The sequence below is a fragment of the Thermobia domestica genome, chromosome 4 (assembly GCF_964235325.1).
Source record: "Thermobia domestica chromosome 4, izTheDome1.hap1.1, whole genome shotgun sequence".
NCBI lineage: Eukaryota > Metazoa > Arthropoda > Insecta > Zygentoma > Lepismatidae > Thermobia > Thermobia domestica.
In genome coordinates, this window is record NC_137457.1 from 242197142 (window position 1) to 242217043 (window position 19902).

General features: G+C 36.4%; 2 protein-coding genes across 6 annotated transcripts in view; one reads left to right on the forward strand and one right to left on the reverse strand.

The window, feature by feature from the left end:
- The window catches only part of LOC145683947 (endoglucanase E-4-like), a 428679-nt gene that overhangs the window by 36355 nt on the left and 372422 nt on the right, over positions 1-19902 (forward strand). The window lies entirely within an intron of this gene.
- On the reverse strand, positions 2955-15774 carry LOC145683948 (uncharacterized). Of its 2 annotated transcripts, XM_081755656.1 has the most exons (5): positions 15682-15774; positions 8283-8723; positions 6325-6484; positions 4860-4967; positions 2955-3136 (listed from the first exon to the last, which is right to left on the reverse strand). In XM_081755656.1, exons 2-3 carry the CDS (start codon positions 8718-8720, stop codon positions 6383-6385), a joined length of 540 nt encoding a protein of 179 aa, XP_081611782.1. In that variant the 5' UTR covers positions 8721-8723; positions 15682-15774; the 3' UTR covers positions 2955-3136; positions 4860-4967; positions 6325-6382. The 2 variants fall into 2 exon arrangements, with proteins under 2 accessions (XP_081611782.1, XP_081611783.1); XM_081755657.1 differs by lacking the exons at positions 2955-3136; positions 4860-4967 and having other exon boundaries at positions 6392-6477.

Consider the following 19902-nt stretch of genomic DNA (forward strand, 5'->3'; position numbering starts at 1 on the left):
CAGACGAGTTTTGTCAATAATATGCGATATACACAATGTTTCCGAAATATTAAAAACAAACTTTGCACACATGCTAAGGACATCAACACGAAAACAAAGTTTAACTGCAACTCTAATTAGAAGCACCTAGTTACGAAGACGCAGCTAATTTAAGGTTGGTGTAAAGGGTCAAGCTTTGTCGATAGATGTAACTACAGTCTTCGTATCTCTTATGTAGTTTTTACCTTTCACCAAAAATCGTGATTTCTCGTACAAGTTTCACCCTAGAGACTTCAAATTTTTAGTGAAGGAACTTCATAATCTATCGAAGGAAACAATCCATGCCGATTTTTTATTTAGAATTTTCTTCATTGTTGAAACAGTTATATTGTTAAAGATTTGAATATCCATTTCAACAATCAAGCCATTTCAACAATCAACAGAAAGAAAATATTATTCAAAACGAATTAGTCTCTTAGACAATTAACGAAGGCTGATATCTGAGATCGAGATTCTGGTGTAGATCAATTTCTCGCAAGCTGTATGATTGCTGTTCGTTCGTCTCGAACCAATTCCGTGAAATGAAGTTTGCACCAAGTTCTGAACCTGGATGTGTAAAAAATCTTAAATCGTGGAGAGCCTCTACACAAATTTAAAACTTGGTAAGCTACTTTTCTACTTCCTTCGTCAAAACGAAACTCCTAACAAGGGAGAGTCACGAAGTAACTCCACTGAGATTCGAACGAAACAATTGTGTTTTCATTTGATATGTTATAATTAGACGAATTCCAAACTTATACGTGCCACCGGGCGGAATGTCGTGAGTTACAACATATTTTGTAATATAAACATTCTATCAGGCCTTGTTTCCATTTTGTACTAATACACAATAACACACTGAGCAAGGCTATGTGATAATATGTAAAAAAAAAAAAAAGCAGTATCACGTAACAGTTTCAACAGAATAACTGTGTCTTCATCAGACTTCCACTCCTTCTGGCTGCTGGGAGTTGGTCATCACTTATATATACTGTCCGGAGATCAACTTGTAATTAGGCTCCGTCCCTTCATTAAAAAGTAATACTTGTGTGGCTTTAACTTTCACTTTTTAGCTGTACACGTGTCCAATTAAAAGTTTACTTTTTTCGCTGGATGCATTCTGTCCTCTGTTTTCTCTTTCTTTCTTCTTCCTTTTCATTTCTTCCTCTTTAAGCAGAATCTTCTCCCACTCCTTATTTATCGAGAATCCTGCATTCCAGTTCCTTACCTTGTCTCCTGAATTCATAATCTCCCTGGCTTCCTTCCATTTCTCACCAAAGTTCTGTTCTCTATTTCTATGACCTCTGCTCCTTCCCACCCTATCCTGTGGTTTGTTTCTAACTGGTGCTGTTTAATCTTACATCATCCTGGTGCTGTTTAATCCTTTCTTGCATTTTCTTTTTTGTTTCTCCTATGTAAATTTTGTTACACTCCGCGCATCTTACGCTATATATTACTCCCCTTTGATCTTTGTCCGCTATTGCTTTTCTCTTGAATCTTCTGACTAGTTCAATTATTCTGCTTCCTCCTTTCTTGTACGTCCTAATTCCTGCTTTCCGAAGCATTCTCTTTCCCTAACAGCACAAAATCTTCCCTAGGATGTCCCATGGCCCTCCCGCCCGGGAAAACTGGACTATCCCGGGACGCTCCCATAGGACTCCTGCGACATCCATGGGACTGACACGCGAATTCCAGATGTCCGCGTTTGTCCCGGGAAACGGGACGATCCGTGGGACTCCAGCGGGAGTCATGCAGGAAGAATCCCGTAGGAAACCAGAGGATATCCTCAGGCAGAACCACGTACGCGAATGGGATAATCCCGGGACGATCCCGTGGGACTCCTGAGACATCCGTGAAATCCTGATGAGAATCCTACGGGACTTCAAACGGAAGCTCATGTGTAACCGTGTAGCATTGCACCAGAAAAGACGATGTGAATCTATTGACTGTTTTCAGGCTCTGGTTTCAGATTTGCAAACACTATGTACAGTGCAAATCAAACGGAATATGTGTTATTTCACGTGTAGCTACTTGAGAGGCGCCTTTGAAAAGCCAGAGCCTAAAAATAACCAATAGCTTCACTCTGTAATTACCGATAGAGCTATCGTGCAATACCACATGGTGGCCTGTACATGAACTTCCGCTTCAAAGTCCCAGTGAGTCCCGTCAGGTACATATTTATAGGCTATAGGCAGTGCGTATTTACGATTTTGTTTCGGGAGGGGCTTTGCTATCTTTCGGGGGGGGGGGGAGCTTTCCCTCGAAATGTGAAAATTCTGCAAGATATTTCATTTACTTTACTATACTAAGTAAGATTTCGGGGGGGGGGGCTTAAGCCCGGAAGCCATCCCCCTAAACACGCCACTGGCTATAGGTAAACATTTCAAAAGCAAATGTTTGACTCGTTGACTTGCACTCTCTATTACCGCAGTAACGTTTCCAATGATATTAGCTATGGTTAGGTAAATTTAAATTTCGTGAGAAAATATATCAATTGGTGCCTTTGGACAATCTCCTTGTTGGCGGGATAAACTGCAAAATGTAGCCAGTGGATGCTTGACGCCACATTGTATCATCATCAAATCCTTCAGACGTCTTCCTTGTGACAAAGTGATCTGTACGATTCAACATAGTTATATATGGGACTATGCGAAATAAGAGCGAAGATGTAGCTATTTACAATATATAAGTTATCTGCATATAGTATTTTTCCACATTACTTGTAATAATAACTAACTTAGTGTTGTTCAGCTGTAAATTTCTCCTCAAGGGATAGAAAGAAAATAAGAATGGAACATGATTCAACTAGGAAAAAAAAAAACTGCCTTTTCTGAAACATGAACCTAATTAATCATTAATAACCGAAGGTCACGTTTGGATCGTAGTTATCTAGCATCTGTGTAGCAAAGAAAGATATGCTTAATAAAACAAATGGGTTACACACGTACAATCTTTTATTCAAAAGCTATCATACATGAAGGGATTTTTTCACCCTTTCAAAATATACATCTAGGGTTTTATAATGTGAGCATTTGCATGTTCATCCCGGCTTCAGTCACATCGCACTTTATGTGTGTTCATTTGCCTGTCAACATCGCGCTTTGTTCATCCCCTTTCTCTACAAAATGGAAAAGGAAAAAAATTCTGTTAAAAGACGAAGGAGTGCAAATATTCATAAAAAATTAGCCACAGAAAAATCTAATAATTACGTTAAATACGTATGGATGTATGGAAAGTAGTAGGGAGATGACACTTGTTGGAATTACTCGCTTTATTATTATGATCCAGTCATAAGACAATGAGACCTGTTTTGCTTGAATTGAAAAATCTTTTCGCTAGAAATATGTAAGTACATGTGATGCTGCGAATCAGTCGCGTTTCTGACAAGAAGTGAATATAATACTAAGTATTAATTATAAACCAACAACGAACTTTAAAAAGCAGAGAAAGCACACCAAGTTTGGATTTAGTTCGCATAACGATGAATATATAAAGTTAGCCTTTAAATCAGTAATCAAGCCAAAAGGCAAAGACAAGCAACATAGCTAACTGTCCAGGCCAATCGAGGCACACACACATTCCAGTTCGAGCTTTGGATAATGACGTTTGTCTCTTTTATTCATTGTTGAACATTACTATCCCTTGACGTAAGTAAAAAATTGTTTCAATGAAAGAAAAAAAAAACTCTATCCATTGAATTCATTTACTTTCTTTTGTATCAGATGTCATGTAAAAAGTGGAAAACGGAACATATGAAGCCAAATTACTAGCATTACTTTGTTACAAACCTTGAGATAGAAGTTAGAAAGGAGCAACTAAGTAATAAACAAAATACAATATTGATACAAGTATTTGCAATGGGATGACCAAAAATTACCCGAACCGTACAAAAAAGAACAAGATTTCCGCTGGACACACACACACAATGAAGATAATGTGAATCAACTGTGGTGTAGAACAGGGTGTCTACTGGTACTTGAAATACTGGTAATCTACTGGTATTTGATTTTCTTACTGGAAATATTGGAATGTACTGGAAATTATTGTCTAATGCTGGAGAAATGTAAAGATTTCCTTTGAGACCCTTCAAGATGGCAGTCCCATTACCTGGGTGTAGGTGATGATAAAATTAACTGGTCAAACATTGAAAGAACTTGGTAATTCGAGAAAGAAAATCAATAGTGTTTCCTTTTTTTTTTTTTAACCCACTAGTTTCTATGCATTCTTTCCATCAGAATATTGAAGAACTAGCTTTATCAACACATTTTAGAGCTTCTTGAATATCATAGTATGACTTTTTTTTTAAAATCCAGGTTGGTGTTTTGAAAATTTGTAAGTCTAGACGTCAACTCCAGTAAACACCCTGTAGAATCCCGAAGGACGATCGCCCCCAAGCAGTCTTTTGGCATGTTTATAGTTTATGTGAAAGTATATCGTGTAGGATTTCTTGGGACATGGCAAAACAACATTAAAAACGAAGACTGCCTGACCTGTATGGAGATAAAAATACAGAACTATAATAATTACAATAGCCATCTACACTGGCGCGCGTTAAAAGTCATAAAACGTATTTAGTAGACACATCCCACTTCGTAAATGGGTGTCCATGCCTATCGCGGGTGCGTTACACATGCAAAGAGAGTGTATTATTAATTTTACAACGACTTTTCTGAACTATTAAGTAGGGTCGCACAATGGTGTCTTTGGTGCGACATCAACAATACATTATAATACAGAATAATTTTCTGTATTATAATTCATTGCTTGAAGCTTCCGTTCACCACGTCGACTAAGCAAGAGCAAGCAATTTACAAACCTAAAAGTGTCAATATGTTACTTACGTTTCTCTCTTTTCATCCTTTTTGTTGCGTGACGAAGCCAGCTTTGAACTGGTCTTTTGATCTCAGCATCTGTAGCAAATTTGCAGGACGCGTGTTGCCTCACTGTCTCTGGAAATATAATATTTCTGAATGAGAAAAACTGGCAAATTTCTGCAATAGATATGTGTGATAACAAGAAGGAATATGAAATATTCGACATGCATTTCAATAGGTGAAATGAGGTTCCAAAAGTTATGGGATACAAAGATAATAGGTCTATCGTGCTATGCCTTCTCGAGAATGGCGAGTTCAGCAACTTGGAATGGCATGGACTCGACAAGTCGGTAGAAATCCTTCATAAAGTCTTGGTTGTTGGCTATTATGACGTGATTGTTGCAAGTAAAACGTGTGCACAAATGGTTCGTACGATGATATCGTACATGTTTCTATTAACTTTATGTCTAGCAGTATAGTTGGCCGATTCATTGTTTAGAATGCTCTGCAAATCAATCGCGAATAATTTTGGCTTGCTGATATTTTCTAGGTCAATCGGACTCGAGGATCCAAGAATGCCATATAAACACGCACCACATAATTACAGGCCACAAGCTTGTAACTGCCTTGTTGACAACTTGAGTCTACGGCGTCTAGAGTGTCCGCCACATACGCACTCTACCATCAGTTCGTATCAACTGGGATCATGATCAGTATGGCTATCCGGCATATTGGCAGTTATCAAGAGCAACACACACATTGATAGTTTTCGTCGTAGAAGCAACATCACGGTCAATGACCTTTTACAGAAGTTCAAGTAACAGAAGTCGAGTGCTATGTGCATTTATATTTGTTTTCCGCAACACATGAAGTGGTTCTATACCGCTATCCCATAACTTGTAGGACTTTAGTGTATTTCAAAAACAACATCCTAATTTTATTTAAAATCACGAAGCATTTCAGACACGTGGTAGCTTCTAATTCTACCTTATAACTAAGTTTAGAGGTTTTCCAAAACATGAGAAATATTTGTGTACTATACCATGATTTAAAAAAAAATCTCCTGGATAACGCAATCTGCTCAACATTATAAAAAAATCTACCATCCATTCTTCTTTCTCAAAAATAAATTTTAAAATAGAATGAAACAACAGTTCACGATCATTAAATTTTAAGAAAAGTCAATTATGATATTAAACAAGTAGTGAGTATCAAGAAACTAAGAGAATAATTTTATGTAAGCTGGTATAAAATACTAAATTCACAATCTTCAATTTAAATTCTCGAAACATATCGACATTTATTTTCTCATACAAATTCTTTGGAAAAACTGAGCTCTGTGAACAAATTACTTCGGAGAATTGTCTTACAATACTAACCTCTGGATAATTTTTGTGGTGGATGGTCGAATCGAGTGGAAACACATACAAATTCTAGTTAATCGTATTAAATAATAATAAAGGAAAATATATAATAAATCATAATGTATTACCTGTAAGAACATCACAAAGTGCAAGGGCTGAGAATGATGTCTTCGTCTTTCCGCCTGTCTAACTTATTTCCGCTGCTAACATGTTGGTTAGAATTCGCTTCATTATATTCGTAACAATACTGTCAATATTAGTACCCCCTATCTTACGGAGCTCTGCAATCTGAAATATAACATTTAACATTAAATTACGCACCAAATTTATCAGAGTACAAATATAAAATTCTATTGATTGCAAACTTGGTAATTTCAGGGATTATCAGGTCTTAGCACTGTAAACGTTATGAACTTCATAAATTTTTTTTAGAGGTATTCTTTGTAATTATTTTTGAAAAAAGTATTTAAATTACAATAGCGATACTAACACATTAAAGTATACTTCATTCTTATCGAAGTTGGTTGTTTTCAATGTTTCAGTTAAAAATATTTCTCGGACATTAAGAAACACCAAAAAATACTCAATATATTGTACACATAGCGAGAACATATACCATTATATTCACGATACATACTAAGCTTTATCGCACAACAAAAAAATTTTCGAAGACTGGGCTTCGGCTAAATGTTTGTCTCCGACGGTGTGGACAAGAAAAAAAAAGAAAAAAGAAATTAAATCAAGATAAAAAAGAAAGAAATAAAGCAAATTTTTTAGGCACTCAAGGTGTATCTGACACATTCAAGCCGGTTGTCTGGTTGTGTAGATTTATTAGTTTCATTTGGTGTCTCTTGTGGTTTGTTTTTTGAAAAATGTTGATTGATTTGTCTGTTGTAGGTATGGTAAATGCCTCTTTTATTGATGATTTTTTTCCGTATGTAGGTTTTTTTAAAGAACATATTGGCTGAGCACATATGTAACCATGATCAACGTTTTTAAAAAATGTTCTAGAAGGGTCTTAGCTCTTCGTAGTCTCCTGTGGCAACGGGCCTGCTACATCTTAAACATACACATATCGTTAATAAAACTGAATTAGAAACATATTTGAGGCTGGCTACTCTTTTGGGATTTCAAAACTCCCTTACTCCAAGTTTTCTCAGAAAATTTTACACTAAGTTACTCAAATGGGTACTTTCGAATTTTGAAAATAAATAACACACTTCAGCTATACTATAGTGGATAAGAAGAGCTAAGTAAGGAATTGTAGAAGCATAAGAATATTTTAAATATTACAGAAGGTATAAACATGTATCTCTATTTGGCAACTTTCAGTCTGAAGCTTAGCACAATTTACATTACCATTAGTGCACCACAAAAATACAGTAGTCTACCTCTGTATGCACGTTTACATTACAAGAAACCTAAACTAAAAGGAAAACGTAAATTTCAAGATGATGATCAACAACAAGAACTGAAAAACTGATTGTTACTACTCTAATTTAAATTTAAAATTTCACAGCATGGGACCTAAAACTGCAAGCAAGTTACGCCACAAACGTTCCTTATACATTTAACATAGTGATCACCAGCATAACAAAAATGAGTAGTAAAAAATTGCACAATTGTAAGTTAAAATACTTCGATTTGACAAATGTACATGACTCGCACATGTCCTGTTACCTATAATTTATATGTATAACATAGGAGAACCGAACTACCGCTCTTCTTTTAATCACGTAATAGTTTACTTCTTTTAGTGCTCAGCCAACAGAAATGGGGATACTATCTGTACTTCTTTTAGTGCTCAGCCAACAGAAATGGGGATACTATATGTCTCATCCATAAGAACAGTATGGGTTCCTTTACAATAAGACATACAGAAACAAACTGGTTTGGCAGTGATTCTTATGTTTTCAGTTAAGCTCAAATTTCCCGTTTTTTAAAAAAGAAATCCCTGACTTTTCCAGAATCTTCAAATTCACTGGCTTTTCGCGGTAGGTGGCAACCTTATATTTGTCGTTTGTAAGAAAGCATACATTTTCTTCTCGTAACTAAATATATTCAACAAATACGGAGCTAAACATACCAAACGTCTCCTAAATGCTGGATCATTTGCAATCCTCCTCTCACACTCATAGAGGTCGTCCAGCGTTTGAAGAGGGAAATTCTCCAGCGGTGATCTTCCGTTATATTCCTCTACTGGTTGGTTATCATTCGTCTTGAACGTTCCAATAGTGTCTAACTTTTCTTCTGAAGACAATCCACTTCCCGATATGCTTTCATCATATGTTAGCCTCTGTGAAGAATATAGGGGTTCCTCCACAACTAAAGTATTACCTCGAACATTTGCTGACACGTAACCAGTGATCGGGGACTTTCCATTGTTTGATTCAATATTAACTTCCTTATCTGATGATACAGTCTTCTCACAGATTGTTAACATCAATTCACCTGTCTCTTCTTTTATCCGTCTTCGTAAATGCCTCGAAGATATGCAATCTGCGGATTTTCTCTTTCTTTCCATTTCCTAGAATTAATGAAAAAAATCAATGCTTGAAATTTCAGCAGGGCTCGTAAAAGCCATGTTTGAAAACAGAAACAGCTTTGAGTTTAAAACCAGACCTTTTTTTGTTAGTGTTTAAACCAGGTTTTTTGGTTTAAATTGATTTGCTTTAATTATTTAGATTACATGTGAATAGAACTAATTTCGTTTGACCTTAGCAAGCTCCCTCATGGCTGTATGGTTAACGTACGCGCCTTTGATGCGGGAGACTCGAATTCGCGATGGGTGCTCATGTGACTCAGATTCCACGTTAAGCTGTAGTTCCACGTCTCATATAGCCATGCTACTGAGAGACCCTACACTCCAAGCCCAGATTGTCCTTAACATCTTTATGTAACAGCGGAGACCTTATGAAGGATGGGACCTAAAGCTTAAAGTGGGATCAAATCACTTACCCAGTTTGCACCCAAGAAAAACTGTCCTCCGCCTGGCCCCGAACCCAAGACCTAGCTCGACCCTCTGTAGACTCATGTACAGAGGAGACCTGATAGAAATGTGTTATATTGATCTTGCGTACTTGTGAATATTTTAAATTATTTTAGAAAGACAACTGCACAAGTGAAATCACTGTACAGATTATTGAGGTGAGCGAGCTTTTTTTTTTTTTTTTTTTTTTTTTTTTTTTTTTTTTAACAGAACTAGTCCCAGGTATTTGGTGACCGAACTTGGCAGGATCATAGTCGACTAAGTTTCAGAACTAGAAGTTGCGAAACCTTATTGGCTACATCCACATCTTATCAATTGGACTCTTCAGTTTTAATTTTAAAGTTCCAGCCTTTTTTAAGAAATAAACGTCGCTTTTAGCGAACTGGCTATTATACAGTGACAATAAAATAAATTTTAACACCATGTGTGTTGATTTCCTCGGGGTTTTCCCATTTCCTTACATTTCTTTCATTTCACCATTTCACTTATTATTATCATCAGTCTCCTTTAGCCTAGGGCATAACCCTAGGAAAATTAATATGCAAAATATCTGCTTATGAAAAATCACACCGGCACGATTAAAGCGGGAGCTTTTCGATGTAAAATATATATATACCGCCCAGCTCTGTACTGAAACTGGACAATCCAGATTCACAGAATACTATCCGTATACGCTGCTGAAGTCGTCTGCTGTGAATTTTACTGGGCGCAGCCATATTGGTTACAAACAATCTGTTGCTAAGGTGGTTGCTAAGGCAGTTTCAATGGCATTATATGTGGCAGCTGTAAGTCTTGTGAAAGACGAACTTAAAATTATGGAAAAAAAAAACTACATTTTCACGAATAGCAGTGAATATATTTACTTCATACGTATAGGAAGGCTACATTTATCATAATATGAAATAAAGTTACTCTACATTTTAATTCCGTCAATCGCCAATAACTTGCTGGACAAGTGAGTGAGAATCCCAAGCTTGTACATGAGCTTTCTTAATAATAATTTTAGATTGAGTTTAATTAAAATTATTGAAAATTGTTATGCTATATACTTGTCATATTGTTTGTTTAGCTTCAGCGAAAATGTTTAATATGGAAGAAACTTGATTTTTATAAAATTAGTGATCAGATATTCGTAACAAAGGAGTACAGCGCTAGAATAACCAATGCATTTTAAAGCATACAATTACGAATACATAATCTCAGAAACATAGCATCTTCCTGGAAATAATTTCCTAATTTATTCTTCATTCGTTTGTTAGCGGGTGTCCATTTGTTTTGCTTGGCACTGGTGAAGTTGAAATGCGCCACCAGAAATAATTAAATAATTTAAAAGGTATAACTCTCTAACTGTCCTATATTATGTCCTAATATTATCTGAATTATTTTCTTTGCGTCTACCACAAACGACGTACAGATTTGTAACATGCCAGCATATATATGTATTAAAATTCATAAGCAGAACACATACTAACTTACGCTGGGTGGTCACTTCACGTAACACTACATCTATGATGATTAACGGCAGCTTGAAGCTCGAGCGCATGTAAGGTTGCATCTGTAGGGAGCAGGCGGATCAGTGAAAATGGGTATGCGTCAAAGAAAGACAGGTACTTAAAGCGTACACTAGCCAGGGCTAGTAATCACTACAAGTGGATTTGCAGTTGAATTTCTTAGTAACCATGGCACGTTTTTAACGCTGTTTCTACGTTCTCCCTCTACAATTTTCTTGCACAGAAGTATTTTCGTAGGTTAGACAAATTTTACACATAAATTTTCAAATAGTGATCCCGTATTTTTCATTCGTACTTATCGTAGATCGATAGGATGGAGCAATTATATTTTATGTCAAACGGGATGAGACAAATTAACAAGTCCGGTTTAAACTTTACTATATTGCCTGTACTATACTCTTACCAAAATTCATATGTGGTAAAGTACGGTTAGGTTAGCTTGTGATTAGACCCCCTACTTAATACTGTCTTACATATATGTGTAATGCCGATTTACCAATTTGAAAGTCATCTATTGCCTGGAAATCTCAATTGTATCAAAAGTTTCAAATTTTTACACATATATGTAATCACAAAGGTAAAATTGTTATCTAACTTTCGCTGGTGAGGATTGGAAAAGGCGGAGGCAGGGAAGTATCACACTCCATCTCCATGCTGGGGCAAGCACTGTTCGAAGATTATAGTATGCCTTTAAATGTGTGATTCAATTATCAGTTTACTAAGAAACGATTTTACAGTGTTCTGAGTATTAATATATATTAAACAGCGAAAATAACCTAAAAATGTCACAAACAAACGAACAAAAAAGATAGAGCAAGGGAGCTTTGGTAAAAATATGTGTATTTTAATTTCTTTCTGTCAGAATATGCAAGGAGAGAAAGTGTTCTTCAAAAAATTGAGATACATCTGTTCGCCCAATAAGTAATTAATCATTATATCGTTTGTTGTACAGTGCGGCTTTGTTTTTGTTTCTCTTTAATATGTTATATAGTACAATATTTCTAATTTCATTCTTAAAAAAAAAATTGCATGTACCTCTTAAACTGTTATGGTTATATCCGAAAACGAAACAAATCATTTTCATAGGCGAGTACCATGTAAACTTCTTCATATAACCCGCTCAAAGCTGGTTTGTTTGTAACCAGCTAGCTGAACAGGAAGCGGAAATGACGTTTACTTCACCAGCGTATTAGAATAAAGTGAAGTGGGCGAAGCCCAAATTCTGTTGTTCCCTAGTAAAAAATCAGATTGTAATTATGCTAATGTACTGATTGCACCAAACCGAACAAGGTGCTTTTTACGAAAACTTGTATTTTAAGCGCATGACTTAACTTTATTACGTCATTTTTATTGATGTCTACTTTCGGAGCAGCCTTTTATGTTGTGAAAGGGCTCATCAACCTCCTGTTGCATAAGGATGTTAAGGCTACACAAACTTAGTTATATGTAACCTAAATAAATAAAGAAATCAATTTGAACAAAAAGTAACAATGTGAAAACAATATGGTTTAATCAAATTCTTTTCTTTCGACAAAACATGGTTTCTGCCAACCCTGGCAATAACAAGGATTTATGAGCAGTAAGCACAATACGTTGTAGCTTTCCATTACTTTTACATCCAACACCGCCTTCCATCACTCACTGGCGGGTGTAGGACAAAAGCTCACTAGACCTTTTGTCTAAGCTGACTAAATATATAAATAAAAGAAACACATGACTGGGATAGTCATCCATATTTTTCGATTATATTTGCGAATTACCACTTTTACGTAAATCACACCGTGCAGATTAAGAATAAGGTAACCTGTTCCATCCAATATTACCCTTCACAGATATTGTTTTTCTCTTTTCCTCCTCTTTTCAGAATACAACCCTCGCTCAGCTTTTACAATTTGAGTTACTGCAATACTTTTATCTTTTCTTATATTACAAATCGTTGTCATAAAAAAATCTAAACTAGTATATTTTAATATATTAGCATTAAATTAGGTTTGCGTATTTTGCGAATAAAATACAATAAAGTGCGTGAAGAGTGCAGTTGCCTAACTGGGATGGCATTTAGTATTTCCCCCAACTCGATCCATGGAACTGGTACTGCAGCTCAGTGAACCATTGTGCTAATGAAAGAAAGAAAAAAAATGCGGGGTTTCTCACCCCTTTCGCTCGCTCAGCTATATTTCGTAACGCAACTAAGTCATTTTTTTTTCAGGGTTGGCAAAAACCATGGTTTTTATTGAAAACAACAAAAAAACCGGTTTTTTGGGTTTAAACCAGGTTTATTTGGTTTAAATAATTTGCTCTATATATTCATATCATATATGGACAGAAATAAGTTTGTTTCGCCTTGATGTTATTATGCAACAGCCGGGTTATGCTGGAAGGGGTCACATAAGCTTAAAGCGGAATAAAAACTGCTTCTCGAGTTACATCCGATAGAAATTGTCCTCCATTTGAACTCGGAACCAGGACTAATTGGCCACAAATGCGATACGTCTGCCGACTCACTCACGAAGGAATCCTGATAAAAATACGTTGTACTGATCTTTACATGCTTCTTAATATAGCTCTCAAGAGTCATTTCAGAAGGACAAAAAGATAAACAGTTGCACAAGTGAAACCATTATACTGAATTACATATGGACAATTTCAAAGTACTACGGAGTACAGAAGAACTAATTTAATTCAAGTTAGTTAACAACGACTTATATTGGTCCAAATTAAAGAAATACAACGACTTAATTTGCATATCACAAAGATACGAATTATTTGGGTCCACTTTGGCTCAGACTCATTTATACATAAATAGATATTGAAGATACTTCTCATTTCACTAAATGCCTCTCGTGGGGTCTGTATGACCCTTCCCCCCCACACAAAGTACGGAATTTCGATGTATTTTATTAATAGTAAACATTGAAACAAAACAATATTTAGAATGTTTCTTTGATTGCAATTACATAACAATAATAACTACCCCAAAAAAAATCACAAAACAAACATTTATAAACTTACATAAAAAGAGTTGCTTTTGTAGTATAATCTTTTTGAGTAATGAATGAAAAAACAGCTGGTTTAAACCAGCCAACCCTGCTTTTTTTTAAAATCAATATCACTACCGTAAAAGACTGGAGGAGAAACAAAAAGCAACCCCCTAATTGAATTTCATTAAGACTTTAGTTCTTCGCATAAAATCTTTCGTTACTGGTGCCTGATAACCCGTATCACGCCCCACAGTCTCGATATTTGGAAATTCTAACCTTTCAACCTCCGTTACGTTTTGAAGGGGTTCGACTATTATTTGTAGTTGTAATTCGCAAATATGTTCGGGGGGCTTCTAACACCGTTCGCTCGCTCAGGTAGACCTACATTTCGTAAAGTAAATAAACCACTTTTAATAGAAACATTAATATAATGGAGAGATGTAACTCAAGCTACGTAAAAAAAAAAAAAAAAAAAAAGCCTCCACCGTACCCTTTAAACGGTTTCATTGCATCGTCTTTGCAAGTTTCAACACTATGATGAAATTTGCATGAGATACGTCAGGTTAAAATTTGCAAAAAGGCAGATTCTGCTGCGCTGCTTTTAAGTGCAACACTGTTGTGTTTGCTTAAGTCACTTCACAACAGAAAAGAAACACAAAACATATGATGAAAGCAGTTTTAATTGAAAATAATCAATGTTCATCAATTTCGCTAACTAACACCTTGGCGGGTTAACTTTAGCAGACGGCTCTACCAAAAGAAAAATTTATAGGTCGAAAAATATTAGTAGTAAAATAGTGAAACGGTAATATAATTGTTTAAACTCATAAACCATATGGGGCCGCGGTGGCTCAGAGGTAGAGCGTTTATCTCTGGTGCTTGGGGTCCCAGGTTCGATCCCAGCTCGCGCCAAGTGAATTCTGTGGTGGACAAACACCGTGTGCGTGGGTTTTCTCGGGTTCTCCCGTCTCCTCCCACTTTCTTCATTCCACCATTTCATTCATTTCTGATCATCACCGTTTCCCTTAGCCTCGGTGCACAATCGTGAGACGTTAAACTAGATATTTCATTTCATTCAATTTCATAAACCATATGTGGGTGTAAGTAACATAGGAAAGTATGTTATGGTGGAACTATTTGCTAAGGCAGAAGGCGGCTGAATACAAGTTAGGAACGAGATGGTAAGTGTTGTATCTGAAGATTTGGGAAATGGTTAGAAACAATGGTTGCAGTGCAAAGGCAAGGTTCTAGATTACTGGTCCCCCTTCCCATTGAGCAGTAATAAAGACAGAAAACAACGTGCCCTGCGGGGCTCTAACCCGCCTTCACTCGCTAACGCTCGCTCGGCAATACTGTATAAGTTAAATGTATAAACTTTAGTACAGAAAGAAATCTACCCATCTACTAATCCACATCGGGGACCAGTAATCTAGAACCTTCCCCATGCAAATCATGTGTCACTTCAAAGGTAGAAAACAACTTGCCCTGCGGGGCTTCTAAGCCCCTTCAGTCGATCAGTTATAAGTTTTGAGTAGCGTTTTGTAACACTAGTGCTCCAAATCTAGTAAAAAATAACTAGACAATATTTGCTCATCTTCGCTTTACCACACATATCTTAACAAAATTCCAGAGGCTGGTGCTGGACACTGAATGGCTGCTTATCAGTTTGGTACATCAGGTACAATGCAGGTTTTATGGTAAATCAGTTTGCGTGCTTATTCTTAAACTGTGCGCCATAATTTCAGCATGAAATAACAGTGTGAAATAAGAGTAAGAAGGTTTTAGATAATTATTTGAAACATAAAAAGTGAAAAATATTTTAAAAGATTCCGACCTATTGTAAATCTGCCCATATTAATCCATTGTTCATAGCATTCCTGCTCTGTTGAACTTTAAACATTGAGTACTACGGCTGTATGATCACCATTTCATCATTTTTTTTACAACTAGAATAACAACAACTCTTTTTTTTAAACCACTAAAACTTTCATTTCACACACTTACCGAAATCAATTATGCTGCAGACTAAAATCTGTTGGAACACATATTTCACTAACATCTACCACTGCGTCACCGCTGAACCTCACGTATTCCCTCCAATACCACAAACCACAATGCAATTATGACAAACAAATGACGGTTCCGAACGCGCACCACAGCACTGAGGACCAGGCGAAATTTTATGGTTTATATTTTCTTTTCTGCAGATTTTTAAACATATTCTTTTATTATGAGAGAAATACGTATAATTTTGTGAATTTCTATTTCCCGTTGCTAGTGGCCATCCTGCGGGACAACCGTGGGATTCCCATGCATATAGACCCATGCCTGTCCCAAGCGGGACTTCCTTGGGATTACCTATTTATATCCTGGATTTTTTAGGATCGTTGTGGGTCGTACGGGATCATAATGGGACGTCCCGTGGACTACTTGTGCTATTAGGGATATCTTCTCTGTTTCTTTGCCTAGGCTTTCTATTCCAAACCATTTTTTGTTCTTGTCTTCTTCCTTAAAGAGACATAACAAGAGAGCGAAAGAAAGAGGAAGATGACAAGAACAAATAATGCTAAAAAGTGAAAGTTGAAGGCACACAAGTATTACTTTTTAATGAAGGGACGGAGCCAATTAAAAGTTGATCTCCGGACAGTATATGTAAGTGATGACCAACTCCCAGCAGCCAGAAGGAGTGGAAATCTGATGAAGACACAGTTATTCTGTTGAAACTGTTACGTGATACTGTTTTTTACATACTACTACATAGCCTTGCTCAGTGTGTTATTGTGTATTAGTACAATATTTTGTAATGTAAAAGCTACAAAGCTGGCAGAATAGTTTGAATCCGGTCATTTGTTCGGAAACGGTTGGATAAATAGAAAACTCGGTGAACACATATCCCATAATTTTTAAGGACACACTTTTTTGGGATAAAAAAGTTTGCCATAGGGTCCCCCGCAAGGTCCCGGATGGGGTCCAACTCAAAATTTTCAAATCGCAAAGGGTGTTAAGTAGCACATCGTTTGAAAATTGTTGTAAAATGAAAGAAAATGGAGCAAGTCTCGACTCTCTACGACAAACCTGTGGCAAATGGCTGCAGGTCAAAATGTAAACAAAAACTTAATTGAAAATCCATGGTCACCCTGTAAATGGAAAACGGTGAGAGAAATGTGATAACAGGAAGGGAAGTGTGGCATTATTTTCAATGTGCAACGATTTAAGTTAAAACGTCTTGTCTCAGGGCCCAAACAGAGTCTCAAGTGGGCTCCAACTAAAACGTTTCAAATGGGAAGAGGGGTTAAGTAGAACATCGTTTGAAAGCTATTGTTAAATGAAAGAAGATGGAGAAAGTCTCGACTTTTGACGACAACCCTGTGCAAAAAGGCGGCGGATCAAAATGTAAACAAAAGCTTAATTGAAAATCTATGGCCACCTTTAATCCAAGATGGCCACTTAAAACCTATATCGAAAAGATAGGCATACCAAACTGCTGAAGGTAGAGAAACGAAATGCGCCATGAATATTAATCAGTAGGTGACGAAAAGATACGAAATGTTCACAAACACGCTATCTTGAGTTCAAAATTCCGCAATATGTATCGAACGCATGTCCAGCTCAAACCACTGTTGTTGCAGAAGCGAAAGGAGGTATTTACGTTTACGGTTAATAGCAGATATCCACAATCCCCTGGGACAAGACGTTTTAACTTAAATCAATGTACTTTGTAAATAATACCATACTTCCTTTCCTGTTTTCACATTTTTCTCATCGTTTCCACTTTATAGGGGTAACCATAGACTTTTCAATTAAGCTTTTGTTTACATTTTAACCCACCGTCACTTTGCACAGGGTTTTCGTAGAGAGTCGAGACTTGCTCAATTTTCTTTCATTTTACAACAACTTTCAAACGATGTGCTACATTACCCTCCTTGCCATTTGAAAATTTTGATTTGGACCCCGTCTGGGATCCTGCGGGGACCCTGGGCCAAACTTTTTTATTCAGAAAAATGTGTCCTTGGAAATGATGGGATACGTGTTCGCCAAGTTTTCTATTTATCCAACCGTTTCCGAACAAACGACTCGATTCAAACTATTCTCCCAGGTAATTTTTTTTGTAGCTTTTACATTACAAAATATGTTGCAACTCACGATATCCCGCCCGGCAGCATGTATAACTTTTGGAATTTGTCTAATTATAACATATAAAAAGAAAACACAATTGACTCGTTCGGATCTCAGCGGAGCAACTTCGTGACCCTCCGTTGTGAGTAAAACAACAAAAGACACGTGAAAGAGTTGTGAATTTATAACGAGATATTTTGTATCGGTCCATAATTACATATATCTCGGGCAGAAAGTGCTTTTACACAAGCACTATACCTGTTATAATGTTAATTAAAAATAATAAAAGAAGAATGTTTTAATATATAAGAAATATACATTATTGTCTAGTTGGTTGCTATGTCGTTGTTTATAGAGACTCAGTTAACATGTTTGATTGCAAGTCGGCTTGTGTGAATATACATTAAAAGGGAATCAAAGAATAAATTATTTAATATTCATCATGGACTTGTAATTTCAGTAGAAAAGGTGAGCATACTAGTGAATATAACTTCAGAAGATATTTTTAGGTGAAAACGATTATTGCCACTAAAAATATAACTGAACCAGGGTTAACGACTACCTTTGGTGAGTCGTTGTAAAATTTTTTGGTTTACCTCACCCGGGATTCTTGTAAATTCATATCCCGAAGTCTAAAGTAAGGGTGAATTTACCTTAGTAAGAAGGTTCATGAATACGAACTCAACCGTTCTTAGAAGTGGCAGAGTAATCACAAGAAAAATCATGATTGGTGAGACAGTAGAGAATGAAACTGTTGACAGTGCTAACAACGAGCAGAATATAGCTCCTATTGCACCCGGAATGTTGACCCTAGAGGATAGAATTTTAATAGCATTGCAGCGACAGGAACAAAGCCGAAAGGATGATTTAGAAATTATGAAACAAAATTTAGCCCAGATGTCCGAAGAAGTAAAACAAACAGTACAGCAAAAATCTGAAGAATTGAGTAGACGGTATGAAGAAGTGAATGGACGATTAGAAAGACAGTATGAAGAATTGAATGGACGATTAGAGAGACAGCATGAAGAATTGGGTAAGCAGTTGGAACAAATAGATCAAAAGTCCGAAGAAGCGAAACAATCTGTAATACAAGCTGTGACAGACATCACGTTACAATTCGACGAGAAGTTAAAAAGATTATCTGAAGATTGCAAGGATAATTACAATCATGTAATCCAAGAAGTTAATATTGTAAAAAATATTTTGAAGTAATCGAATCTTCCGTTCGTCAGCAAAAGATTCAGGTGACAGATAATTCTAACCAAATACGTGCAAATACACAATTGATATCTACCTTACAGGAGGAAATTAGGACGTTACAGATTAAAGACAACGCATACAACAACAACATGGTTAATGATCGTTTGGAGTTCCCTCATTCACAAGAGATGACCTCGCATTCACCCGAAGCAGATCGACAAGGACCTTGCGTTATCTCTTCTTCAAGTAACTCATCCGATGAGGATATTATTTTGGAAAGAATTCAACCAAGGAATACAGATGGGCGGAAAAGAGATGGTGGAACCACACATAACGCAGTAGGTAGAAATTTTCACTCAACACGAACACGAAATGGTGAAAGAAATGTCAAGTTAAGTGTAAAAATGAGCGAAATACGTGCTATGAGTAAGTTTAGTGGTAGATGTAATGAAAATGCTACTTCTTTCCTAGAAAAATTTCAGGACGAATGCAGTATAATGTGTATAGATAAATCTCAATATATGAAACTAATCCCTCATTTATTACTTCCACCGTGTTCTTTATGGTTTAAAGCGGTACGGGAACACGTCAACACATATGAGGAATTCAAGGCAGCGCTGATTGCAAATTATGAGAATGACTTTCTACTTGCAAACAGAGACGCTACGATTAGAAATCAACCTTTTAATCCTCGCTTGCACAAATCTGTTGTTGATTTTGTTGTGAATACGTATAATGAATTAAAAATCGTAAATCCACTACAATCTGAATCTAGAGTGATTGCATCTATTCGAAATCTACTACCGTTTAAATTACAACAAATCCTGTTTTCTACGCAATGCATGAGTTTTAATCATCTATTGATGCTTGTTCAATGTTATGAAACTCAATACCAGGCACAGAATCATC